Source organism: Microcebus murinus, chromosome 2 (assembly GCF_040939455.1).
Source record: "Microcebus murinus isolate Inina chromosome 2, M.murinus_Inina_mat1.0, whole genome shotgun sequence".
Taxonomy (NCBI): Eukaryota; Metazoa; Chordata; class Mammalia; order Primates; family Cheirogaleidae; genus Microcebus; species Microcebus murinus.
The window spans coordinates 17,039,740-17,055,183 of record NC_134105.1 but is presented as its reverse complement, the minus strand read 5'-3'; the positions used below and the strand labels follow the sequence as shown (position 1 = coordinate 17,055,183).

At 42.1% G+C, this 15,444-nt stretch overlaps 1 protein-coding gene and 1 pseudogene across 1 annotated transcript; one reads left to right on the top strand and one right to left on the bottom strand.

Moving 5' to 3' along the window:
- Window positions 1–21: 21 nt before the first annotated feature.
- On the top strand, window positions 22–9,326 carry SYF2 (SYF2 pre-mRNA splicing factor). Its single transcript, XM_075995246.1, has 7 exons — window positions 22–127; window positions 359–466; window positions 3,160–3,285; window positions 4,754–4,871; window positions 5,437–5,527; window positions 7,009–7,107; window positions 8,615–9,326. The coding sequence occupies exons 1-7, from the start codon at window positions 101–103 to the stop codon at window positions 8,778–8,780; spliced, it is 735 nt and encodes a 244-aa protein (XP_075851361.1). The 5' UTR covers window positions 22–100; the 3' UTR covers window positions 8,781–9,326.
- Window positions 9,327–12,138: 2,812 nt separating this feature from the next.
- LOC142876357 (microtubule-associated protein RP/EB family member 1-like) lies at window positions 12,139–13,566 on the bottom strand (annotated as a pseudogene).
- Between the last annotated feature and the right edge of the window lie 1,878 nt (window positions 13,567–15,444).

The following is a 15,444-nucleotide window of genomic DNA, read 5'->3' as shown; positions in this document are numbered from 1 at the left end:
CGGTGGGGCGGGGCTTATAGTAGCTTATTTGTGCGGGGCGGTCCAAGGGTTGGCGGAAGTGCTCTGTGTTGTTGCCGGAAGTGGGAAGAGAAGAGTTGTGATGGCGGCTGGGATTGAAGCTGAGAAGGTGAGTTCGACTGTTTCTACCCAGGGGATTTTTTTGGTGAGGGTTCCAGGGAAAGGCAAGGCTAGAGGTGGAGGCGAAGCCTGGTGGCGGGCCAGGGAGGCGCAGCCAATGTGGGGTTGGGCCGGCGGTGGAGGGTCGAGGCCCGGCCTATAGGGACCGGTGGGAACGCGGCCTGGGCCTCTTGGGAGAAGCCGAGCCAGCCCCGCCTAAAGTCAGTCCTCTTCGCCCCAGGTGCCGGTAGACAGCGCGGAGGAGGGGCCCCTCACGGCAGCCGAGGAGCTGGCCGCCCAGAAGCGCGAACAGAGACTGCGCAAATTCCGGGAGCTACACCTGAAGCGAGTGAGTAATCTCGGAGGCTATCTCAGACCTGACATCTGGCCAGTCCTGTGTGCATTTGTAGAGGAACTGAGTAGCCCCACCAGCGCGCCTGACACCGCAGAGCTGGAGCTGGATCATCCCCTGAGATGAAAGGTTTATCCTGGTGGTTCTGAATCCTGGCAGCACATTGAAATCACTTTGAGAACTTTTGAAAATGCACCTGTTCACTCCAGCGCCCTTCCCTCCCACATCTAATTTAATTTATCTGGCTAGGTTTGGGAGTCTCTATTACTAATACTGACAGCCCCCTGCTCTATGATTCTAACAAACTCTTCATTTTAACTAGGTAAATATGTAGAGTTAGAGACAGGAGGAAACTTGTCCAGTGTCAATAAGAGAGGTGGCTACTTCATTTAAAAAATATGAGTCTCTACAGGACTCAACTTAATAGCCAGAAATTTACTATGGTAAATACATGCTAGAGATAGGAAAAAAGTACCCTGGAAGTGCAGAAGAGGAGAGATTAATGCAGTTTGTGGGGCTCTGGTGACACCTAAACTACTGTTTGAAAGCTGAATATGATATTATTTAATATCAGACAAATAAAGGAGACTGAGGGACAGACATCCAAGCAGAGAGAATGAGAATTCATGTTAGGAATAAGAGTGTAGCAAACAGTTTGCTATAGTTGGAGCTGAGAAAGGAAAAAGCAGCTCCTGACTATTTCAGCATGGAGTAGCCTGACTGACAGGACACGGTTTGACAGAACCCCAACATCTCTCTGACTGTTGTAGTGAGACAAAACCAAGAAGATTGTTCAAACCACAGAAATAACCACACATCCTTTTCTTCTAACAGCAGTGTCTGTTATTACCAAATACAGTATGAGTCTCATTCCATTACTCTTTCTATATAAAAATTTAAGCTATCTAATTATGGAATGCCCTTGCTTTCTTTTTTTTTTTTTTTTTTTTGAGGCAGAGTCTTGCTTTGTTGCCCAGGCTAGAGTGAGTGGCGTCAGCCTAGCTCACAGCAACCTCAAACTCCTGGGCTCAAGCAATCCTGCTGCCTCAGCCTCCCGAGTTGCTGAGACTACAGGCATGTGCCACCATGCCTGGCTAATTTTTTCTGTATATATTAGTTGGCCAATTAATTTCTTTCTATTTATAGTAGAGATGGGGTCTTGCTCTTGCTCAGGCTGGTTTTGAACTCCTGACCTCGAGCAATCTACCTGCCTCGGCCTCCCAGAGTGCTAGGATTACAGGCATGAGCCACTGTGCCCAACCTGCCCTTGCTTTCTGACAGTGCCCAATCTAGAGCCTTGAAGCCTCCCCTTAATCACCTGATACAAACCCAAATCTTGGAACTAGTCCCTCCTAATAGTGTCTCACTGGATTGCCCATGGTTTTCCATGATTTGTTCTCTTCTTCAGTGCAACAAACTCAACTTTGTTGGACTATAGGTATGTTCTTGGTGTCATCAACTGGAGGGCATTGCCAGAGCCAAGAATATATGAGGGATGGTAGTTGAGAAGAGTATCTGTTTTTGCTCAGGAAAGCTTAATGGAATAAGCAATTAAACGGCCTGGCGAGGTGGCTCACTCCTGTAATCCTAGCACTCTGGGAGGCCGAGGCAGGAGGATCGCTCAAGGTCAGGAGTTCGAAACCAGCCTGATCAAGAGGAGACCCCGTCTCTACTAAAAGTAGAAAGAAAATTAATTGGCCCACTAAAATATATAGAAAAAATTAGCTGGGCATGGTGGTGCATGCCTGTAGCCCCAGCTACTCGGGAGGCTGAGGCAGAAGGATCGCTTGAGCCCAGGAGTTTGAGGTTGCTGTGAGCTAGGCTGATGCCATGGCACTCTAGCGCCCAGGCAACAGAGTGAGACTCTCTCTCAAAAAAAAAAAAAAAAAAAAAAGCAGTTAAACAATCATGCTTAAATATTTACTTAGATTATGTAAAGAACACATGTCTAGAAATTAGGAGATATGACTTCTGGATGAACTGCTACCAGCCTGTGACCTAAGAAACATCTAGCTCAAGTTTTCCTTGAGATGATGTACTCATTTTGTTTTATATAGTTAAGTTTATTTTAATTTTTATTTTTTTGACCTCTCTCCAAGTTAGGTTTATTTTAAAATAGACTCTTCTAATGGAAAGTTTCCTTCATTTGTCATAATATAAACTGTTAAAATATTTTTAAAAGGAGAGGGAACTTGGAAAGAGTTAGAGATATTAAGATAGGTATTAAAGCTCTCCAGTCCCAAATTGAGGCTTTTACCTTGATTTAATCAGGATTACAAGAGAATTGAAAATAGAATATCTTTCACATCATGTTATTTATATGTTACTATCTAAAGTCTGCTCAAGTGCCACTGTAGTATGGCTCTCCCACTTTTTGAAACCTTGTTCCCATCCAAACCAAAGGGACCACACAACTAAACAGAGATAAAACTGATATTATTTAATCCCTAAGGCTCTGGAACAACAAACCAGTGCAGTCCAGCACATTTTTCTTGACTGTATACAAATGCAAACCTTACTGGCTGTTCCCTTGCTTAAAATCCTTTGATGGCTCTCTGTTGCTTTTAGGATAAAATGGGATCACCTTGTTAATATATCCTGTCTGACCCTCTTTGAAGAAACCAAGATCTACCAGTATTTGGATTTATTTTCTTGTTTCTGCTGACAAACTTTTTGTGTTATGGTTTTAGAATGAAGCTCGTAAATTAAATCACCAGGAAGTTGTGGAAGAAGATAAAAGACTTAAATTACCTGCAAATTGGGAAGCCAAAAAAGCTCGTTTGGAATGGGAACTGCAGGAAGAGGAAAAGAAAAAGGTTAGGAACTACTCTGCTATCTTAAGTGATTATTCAGTAATTCTATTGTATTAAGACAGTACAACAGGGTGGTTGAGCACACTGGCTCTGAAGCCAAACTGCCAAATTTTACTAGCTGCCACACTTGGGCTAGTTATTTAAACTCTCTGTACCTCTCTTTTCTCATCTATAAAACAGGGACTATAATAATTTGAATTAATTATGAATTAAATGAGTTAATACATGTAAAGCATTTATTTTATTTTACTTTTTTTTTGAGACAGTGTCTCACTCTGTTGCCCAGGCTAGAGTGAGTGCCATGGCGTCAGCCTAGCTCACAGCCACTTCAAACTCCTGGGCTCAAGTGATTTCTGCCTCAGCCTCCCGAGTAGCTGGGACTAAAGGCATGTGCCACCATGCCCGGCTAATTTTTTCTATATATTTTTAGCTGTCCAATTAACTTCTTTCTATTTTTGGTAGAGACAGGGTCTCGCTCTTGCTCAGGCTGGTTTCAAACTCCTGACCTTGAGCCATCCGTCCACCTCAGCCTCCCAGAGTGCTAGGATTACAGGTGTGACTCACCACGCCTGGCCCATATAAAGCATTTAAAACAGGACCTGACACCTGATAAACAATAAGTTTAAACTTGCTTATTTATTTATTTATGAATGAATGACAGGGTCTCGCTTTGTGGCCCAGGTTAGAGTACAGCGGTGCAATTATAGTTCACTGCAGCATTGAACTCCTGGGCTCAAGTGATCCTCCTGCCCTGGCCTCCTGAGTAGCTGGGACTACAGGTGTGCGCCACAACACCTGGCTAAGTTTTTCTGTTTTTTTTTATAGAGACACAGGGTCTTGCTATGTTGCCTAGGCTAGTTTCAAATTCCTGATCTTCTTGCCTGGGCATCCCAGAGTGCTAGGATTACAGGGATGAACCACCGTACCCAGCCCATATGCTCACTTCTTGTATACCATAGCAGACTCTCAAATTTCCTTCAGATATTAATCACTTTTAAAATATTGCTTGATGACTTTATTGGCTCTTTCTCTTTTTTTTATTCCCCCATTGGATCTTTCTTTTTTTTTTTTTTTTTTTTTGAGACAGAGTCTCGCTTTGTTGCCCAGGCTAGAGTGAGTGCCGTGGCGTCAGCCTAGCTCACAGCAACCTCAAACTCCTGGGCTCGAGCGATCCTTCTGCCTCAGCCTCCTGAGTAGCTGGGACTACAGGCATGTGCCACCATGCCCGGCTAATTTTTTATATATATATCAGTTGGCCAATTGATTTCTTTCTATTTATAGTAGAGACGGGGTCTCGCTCTTGCTCAGGCTGGTTTTGAACTCCTGACCTTGAGCAATCCGCCCGCCTCGGCCTCCCAAGAGCTAGGATTACAGGCGTGAGCCACAGCGCCCGGCCTTGGATCTTTCTTGATTTAAAATAAATAATTACTCATATCATATTTGTAGGTATCAGCTTTTTTCTTCTTTTTAGGAATGTGCAGCTAGAGGGGAAGACTATGAGAAAGTAAAGTTGCTGGAGATCAGTGCAGAAGACGCAGAAAGATGGGAGAGGAAAAAGAAGAGGAAAAACCCTGATCTGGGATTTTCAGGTAAAATTGACCTTTATTGAACTTTATATCGAATAGGCTGTCAAGGAAGCATTGCCTTTAGTGTTTCTGACTTTAAGAAAAAATATGCCCCTGTGCTTCCTTTGTGGATTGTTCTCTAAGAGTCCTAAAACCAAGAACAATACAAATTTGTCTCATAAGACAGAATTAAAAAAAAAAAAAAGGCTGCACGTCAGTCAGCTGGGTTCTTTTATTCTTTGTGATGAAATTTATCAAAAGTCTGCTTATCAGTGTCTTCAGGATGGAGTCTATGGCTTAGATTATTGTCTTGTGCATGTATTACCTAATACAGATTGAGTATCCCAAGCCTGAAAATTCGAAATGCTCCAAAATCTGAAACTTCTGGAGCACCAACCTGATGCTGAGAGGAAATGCTCATTGGGATTTTGGATTTAAGTTTAATGCAAATATTCCAAAGTCTGAAAAAATCTGAAATATGAAACAAAGCATTTCAGATGAGTGATACTTGTGATAATTTTGATTTTTCTCTCAATAGTAATGTCCAAACAAGGAACTATGTCATCTCTGATTCTCATTTTATTTTTAGATTATGCTGCTGCCCAGTTACGCCAGTATCATCGGTTGACCAAGCAGATCAAACCTGACATGGAGGCATATGAGAGACAGAGAGAAAAACAGTGAGTCGTTTTTTTATCCTGAGGCAATGTGGATGTGTGTGTGTGTGTGTGTGTGTGTGTGCGTGCGTGTGTTTACACACATACATAAATACAGATACTTTAATGCAGAGATGTAGGTTAGCAGCAGCTGTGTGAGAATGGTCGCACCTTTGACAACACTTGTCCCGGCCCTCGGGACCTTCTGTTACTCGTGGGGGCGAGGGGGACCGTGCCTGAAAGAGATGAGCGAGAGAAAGAAACGAGACCAAGCAAATGGTTGTCAAGGTCTGCTTTACTTAGATTTTTAGTAGGTTTTATAAGCATACAAAAACAAGGAAGTCAAAACAAAAAATAGAGTGGTGACGATGAGGCTTGGGTCTGGGTTGATTAGCCCTAATCAGTGTCTTATCAGTATCCTGTTTTTGACTGATTACTCATCTCCAACCGGAACATTTGCAGTCAACACATCCTGGAGCATTCCGTGGTCAGCACGTCATGGTCTGCGTTCTTCTCGGAGCTATAGCTGGAATTTTCCAGGGCGAAGTCCGTGCGTAGGACAAGTCATAGGGGAGTTGAGGGTCTTTGAGGGTCCTTGCCTCTAACAAACACTGTTTATTGTTCATTTCACAGCAGTTGATTAGCAATTAAGCTAATCATTTGGTTTTCTTTCTAGCTGGGCATTCTAATACTGGGTGTTGAGTGGTTAAGACCCATGTTATCATAGTTACTTAGATATTATTTCAGGAGGCAGAATGCATTAGTGCCTTCACAGAGAAATTAGCGAATTTTTTCTGTGAAGGACCAGATACTAAATATTTTGAGCTTCATGGGCCATATGGTCTCTGTCACAACCATTTAATTGTGCCGTTATAGTGCTAGAAGTGGTGAGCTAGAAGCTTTAATACTTTGTGATCTTTGATAAGTTCTCTAACTGCCGGCCACTGGCTCTTTAATCTGTAGAATGAAGATGCTGGAATAGGTGATTTCTTAGGTCTCTTCCAATTCTGTATTTTTTTTTTTTTTTTTTGAGACAGGGTCTTGCTCTGTTCCCCAGGCTGGAGTGCAGTGGTGCCATCATAGCGCACTGCAGCCCTGAACTCTTTGAACTTGCTCAAGCAATCCTCTTGCCTCAGCCTCCTGAGTAGCTGGGACTATAGGCACACCACCATGCCCAGCTAATTTTTATTTTATTTTATTTTATAGAGATGGGGTTTCCATATGTTGCCCAGGCTGGTCTCAATTACTGGGCTCAAGTGATCCTCCTGCCTCAGCCTCCTAAAGTGAGGGGATTACAGGTGTGAACCAGTGTGCTTTAGCCTGTGGTTTTTTCTTTTCTTTTTTTCATTTATATTTGTTTCTTTTTTTTAAAGAAAAAATTTAAAATAGAATCCCATAGTAAATATTAATGTATTTTATCTCTCACTCTTAATGTTAGTTTAGTTTGAGATTTGAAAATGGAACACTTGTAGTGCTACCATAAGTTCATTTTGCTGTCCTTTCAGTGGAGAAGAGTTTTTCCCAACATCCGACAGTCTTCTTCATGGAACACATGTACCTTCCACAGAGGAAATTGATAGGATGGTCATAGATCTGGAAAAACAGTAAGTACTCAGTAGAGGAGCCTGTAATTTTAAATGCTTAATGAGAAAATGGACTTAAAATATGCACCTCTAATGTGCTTAGAATGAATTGATACACAGAAATTACACTTGCTCACTTATGACCTGGTATCTATGATGGTTTGGGGGATAGATAGCAAGTATGGACTGAGTCCATGTGACTTGGAATAGAGATGCAAAAATTGGCGAAATTGAATTGGTACAATTGAAAGGGAAAGATCTAAAGATAATTATTCTTCTTTAAGGACTTTAACAACCACTCTGCTATTTGATTTGAAGAAACAAGAATGTTCTAGTAAATGTTCCTCATTTATGTTTGTGTTTCTTAATACTGATAGAGGTGAATATTAGAGCAGAATGAATATATTAATAATCTTAAGAGTTAATACATGTAAAATATTAATAGTGTCTGGTACATACTGTGCACTCATGATCAGCTGCGGTGGTTATAATATTATTGTAATAATTATCTTCTTTTTAAGTAACATTTTACGTGTTGAGTTCCTACCAATGTATCATTGGCCTTTTATTTTTATTTTATTTATTTTTTTTGAGACAGTCCCTCACTTTGTTGCCCAGGCTAGAGTGCTGTGGCGTCAGCCTAGCTCACAGCAACCTCAAACTCCTGGCCTCAAGTCATCCTCCTGCCTCAGCCTCTCGAGTAGCTGGGACTACAGGCATGCGCCACCATGCCCGGCTAATTTTTTCTATATATTTTTAGTTGGCCAATTAATTTCTTTCCATTTTTAGTAGAGACAGGGTCTTGCTCTTTCTCAGGCTGGTCTCAAACTCCTGACCTTGAGCAATCCGCCCACCTCAGCCTCCCGGAGTGCTAGGATTACAGGCGTGAGCCACCGCGCCGGGCCTGTCATTGCCCTTTTAGAGGCATTCTGAAGATGAGCATGTATTTAATGGATTTCATAGTTCATACTCTGGGATATGCTATTAATTAGCAGTTTCAGCTTGAACTTGATGAAAACTGGGTTTGGTTTTTTTTCCCTTCCAAAGTGTGTTCTTCTTCTTCTTTTTTTTTTTTTTTTTTTTGAGACAGAGTCTCCATTTGTTGCCCAGGCTAGAGTGAGTGCCGTGGTGTCAGCCTAGCTCACAGCAACTCCTGGGCTCAAGCGATCCTCCTGCCTCAGCCTCCCGAGTAGCTGGGACTATAGACATGTGCCACCATGCCTGGCTAATTTTTTCTCTCTCTCTCTCTCTCTATATATATATTAGTTGGCCAATTAATTTCTTTCCATTTTTAGTAGAGACAGGGTCTTGCTCTTGCTCAGGCTGGTTTCGAATTCCTGACCTCGATCAGTCTGCCCGCCTCGGCCTCCCAGAATGCTAGGATTACAGGCATGAGCCACTGCGCCTGGCCTCCCAAAGTGTGTTCTAAATTGTTGTACTGATTCTATTCTTAACTGTGTGTCCATGTTTTAGTAAGATCAAAAAAAGGGGGCGGTTTTGAATTTTGTAAATTATTTTCTTCCCGCAGAATTGAAAAACGAGACAAATACAGCCGGAGACGTCCTTACAATGACGATGCAGATATCGACTACATTAATGAAAGGAATGCCAAATTCAACAAGAAAGCTGAAAGATTCTATGGGAAGTACACAGCTGAAATTAAACAGAATTTGGAAAGAGGAACAGCTGTCTAATCCCTCAAGAACTGTTTATTAAAGCTTGAGAATAGAGTGAAAATTTTTGCTAGCAAATTCAAATCTCTGAAATTTTATCAGTAATCCAGAAGTTAGTTTATGCTTTCCCACTCAGCGTTTAGAAATAAAAATGTTGTTTCTTAAACATATATATTTCCACATTTTTGTGCTTGGATATAAGATGTATTTCTTGTAGTGAAGTTGTTTTGTAAAAATCTACTTTGTATAAATTCTATTATTTTTCTAAGTATTTTAAATATGTGTAACTATTTCATCATTGAAGCATTTGGGGTTTAGGATTGCTGGCAGCATACACTAAATGCAGTCATGCTGCTTTGAATTTTGAATTTGATAATGTCTAGACTCGGGAGCCATTTGGAATTGAGGAGTCTGAAGCCAAGGGGTTGTGGGCCCGAGGGAGATAGCAGTGGCTGCCAGAGGCGGGGCTGCTTATGACCATGTTCAGGGAATAGTAGAACTGTTCTCCCCTAAGGTTGACTGTGTACAGTTCCCTTTTAACAAGCAATAAAATGCTTTGGATTAGAATCTCTAACACTATCATTTAAAATAAGTGTATTTATACATTTGTATATGTCATGTTTCCATTCCACAAACAATGAACGTTTTATTATGGAAATTTCAAACATTTTCAAGAGAAGACTAATAATACAGTGAATCCTATATACTCAGTACCCGTGTTCAGCAGTCATCAATGCATGGCCAATCTTGTTTCATCTATCCACTTTTTCCTTCATGACTTTCATATTATTTTGCAGCAAATACTAGAAGGATAATTTTATCTATAAATATTCTAGTATATGTCTCTGAAAGACTTAAAAAGACTTACCACAGCAATAGTTTTATGTTCCTAAAAATCCAGATTGTTTTTCTATATGTTGAATTAAATGCTAAACACCTAATTAGGACATTCGAAATTAAGATGAATCTGAAATTCAGAAAAATGTCACAAATACTTCAGCTTTAGTGTTTAAAGACAATTTAACATTTAATACCACTGCTGATTATTCCCTTTTTTTGTTTTGAGACAGTCTCACTCTGTTGTCCTGGCTAGAGTCCAGTGGCATCATCATAGCTCCCTACAACTTCAAACTCCTGGGCTCAAGTGATCCTTCTGCTTCAGTCTCCTGAGTAGCTCTGACTATAGGCATGTGCCACCATGCCCAGCTAATTTTTCCATTTTTTGGTAGAGTCTGGGTCTCCCTCTTGCTCAGATTGGTCTTGAATTCCTGGTCTCAAGCAGTCCTCCTGCCTCAGCCTCCCAGAGTGCTAGGATGTATTAATATTTCTTTTTTTTTTTTTTTTTTTTCTCTTTTTTTTTTTTCTGACTCATGTAACATTTGTATTTTTTTTTTTTTTTTTTTTTGAGACAGAGTCTCACTTTGTTGCCCAGGCTAGAGAGTGCCATGGCGTCAGCCTAGCTCACAGCAACCTCAAACTCCTAGGCTCAAGCGATCCTCCTGCCTCAGCCAGTAGCTGGGACTACAGGCATGCGCCACTATGCCCGGCTAATTTTTTCTATATATATTAGTTGACCAATTAATTTCTTTCTATTTATAGTAGAGATGGGGTCTTGTTCTTGATCAGGCTGGTTTTGAACTCCTGACCTCGAGCAATCTGCCCGCCTCTCCTTCCCAGAGTGCTAGGATGACAGGCGTGAGCCACAGCGCCCGGCCATGTATTAATATTTCTATTCCCATTTCTACTATCTCAGTTGAAGATCTTTGGTCCTGAATATTGCAATAGCCTTAAAAATTACCTTCAGAATAATGTCAAATGGAGTCTGGCACTATATTTAAAAGAGCAATTCGCTATGACTCAGCAGTGCTTATTCTAAGAGTGCAGAATTGTGTGTAGACTATGTTAGTTGTTGGTTTAATTTTAATTCTTTGTCCAGAACCCTGATTTTTGTGTGTGTGTGTGAATTTGTGATACTATTTCTAGCTGAACAATTGGCTGACTTGCTGTTAAAGGTGGTCAAATGTTATAATTCTGGCTAATAAGACACAAGCTAAATTTATTTTGAGAAATCTTTTGCTTTTCCGATATGGGAGTTGCTGCTCCTTGCTTCCCCCTTCCTTCTTCCTGTTGGGATCACATATGTGAGTCCTGGAGTTGTAGCAGTCATTTTGTGCCATGAAGTAACACACGAGGACAAAAGTCAACATCAAGAGGAGGGTGAAACAGAGCCTCGGTCCCTGTTGGCATTGCTGAGCATCTGCACCAGTTCTAGATACCTGTCCCTCTTCCTGTTACTTGCTGTTGAATTTCAGGACAAATGTCAGCACATGTTACACATGCAAATATCAAGTTTTTCTCCACTCTAGAAATAAGTACCTAGAAATGGAGATGGGAGGAAATAGTCTAGTTACAATAGCAACAAAAATTATAGTCACACATTTAATGGGAAAACAGGATCTGTGTGAAGGAAAATTGGCTAATTGTATGAATAAATAGGCTTCTGCTTCAAACCAAGATGGAGTAATAGGAAATTGGTTTACCTTCCCAGTTGAAAAACTAAAAAGGAAAATGTCACATATGAAACAATAGTTTTCAAGATACTGGAAATCAGGCAAAGAGGGCAAGAAGGATAGCGATCCCTGGGAGAGAGGAAACAAACAAGGACAAGATCAGCCCTGTGACTGCCCCAGCTGGCTACCTTTAGAGGATTTGCGGACTGTGGTGTGTGGAGAGAGTCCAAATAGAGTCGCAGTTGGAGGTTAGGGGTTCAACAGATACATTTGGGGGATGGGAGGGGTACAATTCAGTCCATAACATCACCCAACCATATGTTGCCTCAGTTTTCCCAGCTTTATTTTCTTTTTTCTTTTTTTTTTTTTTTTATGCAACAGACTGGCTTAATATTATTTTTTTATTTTCTTTTTTTTTTTTTAAGTTTTCCCAGCTTTAAAACCTACTTCAGAGGGCTTTTGTAAGGATCAGACGAGTGGCAAGTGCTTAGACCGGCACCTGACTCGGAGTGGGCACTGTTACTGTAATAGCAATATTAAATAGCAATAATAAAACCAGTGAGTGTCATCTTCCTCATGGACATTTCCTTACTCTGTCTGGTCTCCTTTCCTCACCTCCAAACCAAGATAATGCCAAAGTGAACGTTCAGCAATCTTTAAGAGAGGTAGCATTCCCCTGTGACTTGTCCCCCACCCATAAAAGTGTTGGCAGGTTTTTTTCTAAATACTCTTAAGTCATTTATTTATTACAACGTTGTCTGCCAAGATTTCATGTTAGCTTAAAATTCAACTCATTCTTTACGTTTCTCTACTGAGGTCGCCACCTCAGCGTATTACGTAACACCTTCTCCAGCGATCAGTGTGACCCGCATCCACACGGTGAGCCCCGTGGCAGCCTCTCTGTTCCCCAGGTGAACCAACTAGATGTCAATACTGCTCTCCTAACAAGGTCAAAGCTCCTAACTCAAACTGATTGGAAGAGGAGTGAAACTTCTGCAAAGTGCACTTTAAGAAGAGGAACTTTTTGCTTATGAAAAGAAACCAGTGAGTCCTGTATAATAAAAGGGAGTATTTCACAGTTAAGCACATGATTTGGAGTGAAGAATTCGGATGTTGTTCTGCTAGTCCAGGCAGTTAATACTCTCCTTGTTCCTCCACCTTCATCAGGTGTCACAAAGCCTTCATCTGTGGCATAGAAAATGTCTACGATTCTCTGCAATACAGGGTCATTTCCCCCCTCTTCTGGCAAATCAATTCAACGTTCCTTAGCTTTCCGAAGTAGAAATCTCTCTCTTTCTCCAAGTCTTCGCCAGTAAGTTTCAATACGTTGACCTGCTGCATCAACTTGGCTGTTTATTTATCCCCGTTGCCCACACTGGGATTCTTCTACTCCACCCCCTGGCCGGCCTTAGGCATAGAAGTAGTTCTCTGTGTTGAAGCGGGCCTCTGTGGAGCTGCACTGCTAGTACTGAGAAGTTTCTTCTGTTTATTCTGAGCTGGAGCAACAAGGGAGGGAGCCACTGCAGTTTCTTGACTTTGTCTGGCAGCCACAGGGTCCTAGTCTTTTTTAATTTATTTTTATTTTGTTTTTATTTTTTATTTTTATTTTTAGAGTCTCACTCTGTTGCCCAGGCTAGAGTGAGTGCCATGGTGTCAGCCTAACTCACAGCAACTTCAAACTCTGGGGCTCAAGCAATCTTCCTGCCTCAGCCTCCCGAGTAGCTGGGACTACAGGCATGCGCCACCATGCCCGGCTAGTTTTTTCTATATATATTAGTTGGCCAATTAATTTGTTTATATTTATAGTAGAGACGGGGGTCTCGCTCTTGCTCAGGCTGGTTTCGAACTCCTGACCTTGAGCTATCTGCCCGCCTCGGCCTCCCAGAGTGCTAGGATTACAGGCGTGAGCCACCGCGCCTGGCCGGTCATAGTCTTTTCTGTCCTAGTTTGCATCAAAAATTTCTTGAACCACTGAACAAATTCAAAATTGTCCTGAAATTTCCTTTTATTAATTAATCCACAGGAATTATTTTGTTGACACCCATCCTCTTAAAACCTGCTTGTAGTATTTTGAAGTTCTGAATGCACTCGTGTTCTAGCTTAGCTTGGAATTTCACGTTCTTCAATGCAGTGGAGCCAGGGAACAGCATGTCCATAAACTGACAATAGGCAGCTCGTGAGCACAACTGTTCGATCTTTGTCAAATGCAACTGCAGAGACTCATTGATCCAACCCAGCATATCATGTCGACTTAAGTCATCACTGGTGACTGACGTCGAATGTACATTCACTGCCATCTTCCTGGGACCTTCAGGCATGGCAGTGTGGGCTCCACACCTCAGCCACGGCCCAGACGTCCCACGCCACCTGAGTGTTGGCAGTTTTAAAAGAAGAACCAGCAGAGACTTACTCTTTCTGCCAATCTGATGCTTTGATGAGATAGGAAATTCGGGAGTTTTTAAGCTCCCCTTCCCCAGGAGCTCTTGTGCCAATGCTCGGCCAGTAGCAGTGACTAAGTGATGCTTTGCAGCGTCCTGGCCTTGTTCCTCTGGGCTCTCTTGAGAAGCTCATCACTCAGGCAAGATTGATTTTGCGCTCTCCCTGGGCTGCTTCTCCAATCCAAAGCGGTTAGAGTCAAAATCCAGTTTCTGAGAAATGATGACTCCTTGCAGAACCAGGGATCTGAGGACCAGAGGTTCTCCCTGGCTTTTTGCTCAAACTGAACCAGCACTTAAGGGTGAATCGTTAAAAACAACAACAATCCAAGATATCTTTTTAAATTGATCACAGTTTGGATGAATAGTTTAGCTTTGGATCTTGCCTAGTCCATGCAAATGGGGCTGCTGGGTTTTTGTTTGGGAACTTGTCGTGCTGCTGGGAGTTCTATAGGCTGGAGGGACCAAAAGAAATTGGGAAATACAGGCCAGGCGTGGTGGCTCACGCCTGTAATCCTAGCACTCTGGGAGGCCGAGGCAGGAGGATTGCTTGAGCTCAGGAGTTCAAGACCAGTCTGAGCAAGAGAGTGAGACCCCCGTCTCTACTAAAAATAGAAAAAATTAGCTGGGCATGGTGGCGCATGCCTGTAGTCCCAGCTACTGGGGAGGCTGAGGCAGGAGGATCACTTGAGGCCAGGAATTTGAGGTTGCTGTGAGCTAGGCTGACGCCACGGCACTCCAGCCCGGGGAACAGAGTGAGACTCTGTCTCACACACACACACACAAAAAGAAATTGGGAAATATGGACAATATCTCACCTGTCTATGAAATAGGGGAGAGGGGCAAGGGAGGGAGAGAAAGGTGGGGGTGGGGTGGGGTGCAAACGTGTGTGTTTCTTCAGCTGGAAATGGTCAACTGGGGAGAGAGGCAAACAATACCCAACAACCTCAGAAATACACTGTAGAATGTATGGAAGGTGCTCACCATATATACATAAAGGCTAAACGTAAAACATTTAAAATATACCACAATAACACAATGTAGAAATCCTGTCTTGGTGTTTCCAATTCGTATTAATATAATAGAAGGCTTCGTATAAGGACCCGCCTTGTTTTTTCCTGTGGGCACAGCGACAGAGCCTTGGACGGAGAAAGGGCAGAGGCGGAAGCCAGGGACAATTAAACGGCACCTCGGCGAGATCACAGCGACTCTGTAGCGCCCCCTTGTGGGAACTGAGAAGCATACTTTCATAATCAGTTTTTTATTTTTTAAACCTAAGTTTGAGCGAGCATTTCACCAGAGGTGTCGTTATGAGAGAGCCTTAAAAAAAAAAAGAAGGGCATTTTTCTAGTTATAACATTAGTCCATCGTCACTGTAGAAAATTATTTCCTCTGATTTGGGGAGGAGGGTGGAGTTCAAAGAAAGTATGAAATTTTACTGGTTTATGAAATCCTTAAGTATGAGAACCACAGGTCTAATTTACACCCCTTTTTAAAAAATGAAGTATAACTTACCATAAAGTGCACCATCCTGAGTGTATATATGGATGAATTCTTAAAAAATTATTTAATTAACATTTGTGTGTGTGTGTGTGTGTGTGTGTGGAGACAGGGGTCTCACTGTGTTGTCCAGGCTGGTCTTGACCTCCTGGCCTCTAGTGATCCTCCTACCTCAGCTTCTCCAGTAGCTAGGACTACAGGTACGTGACACCACACCCAGAGCCACTCTCAAGAAGCCTT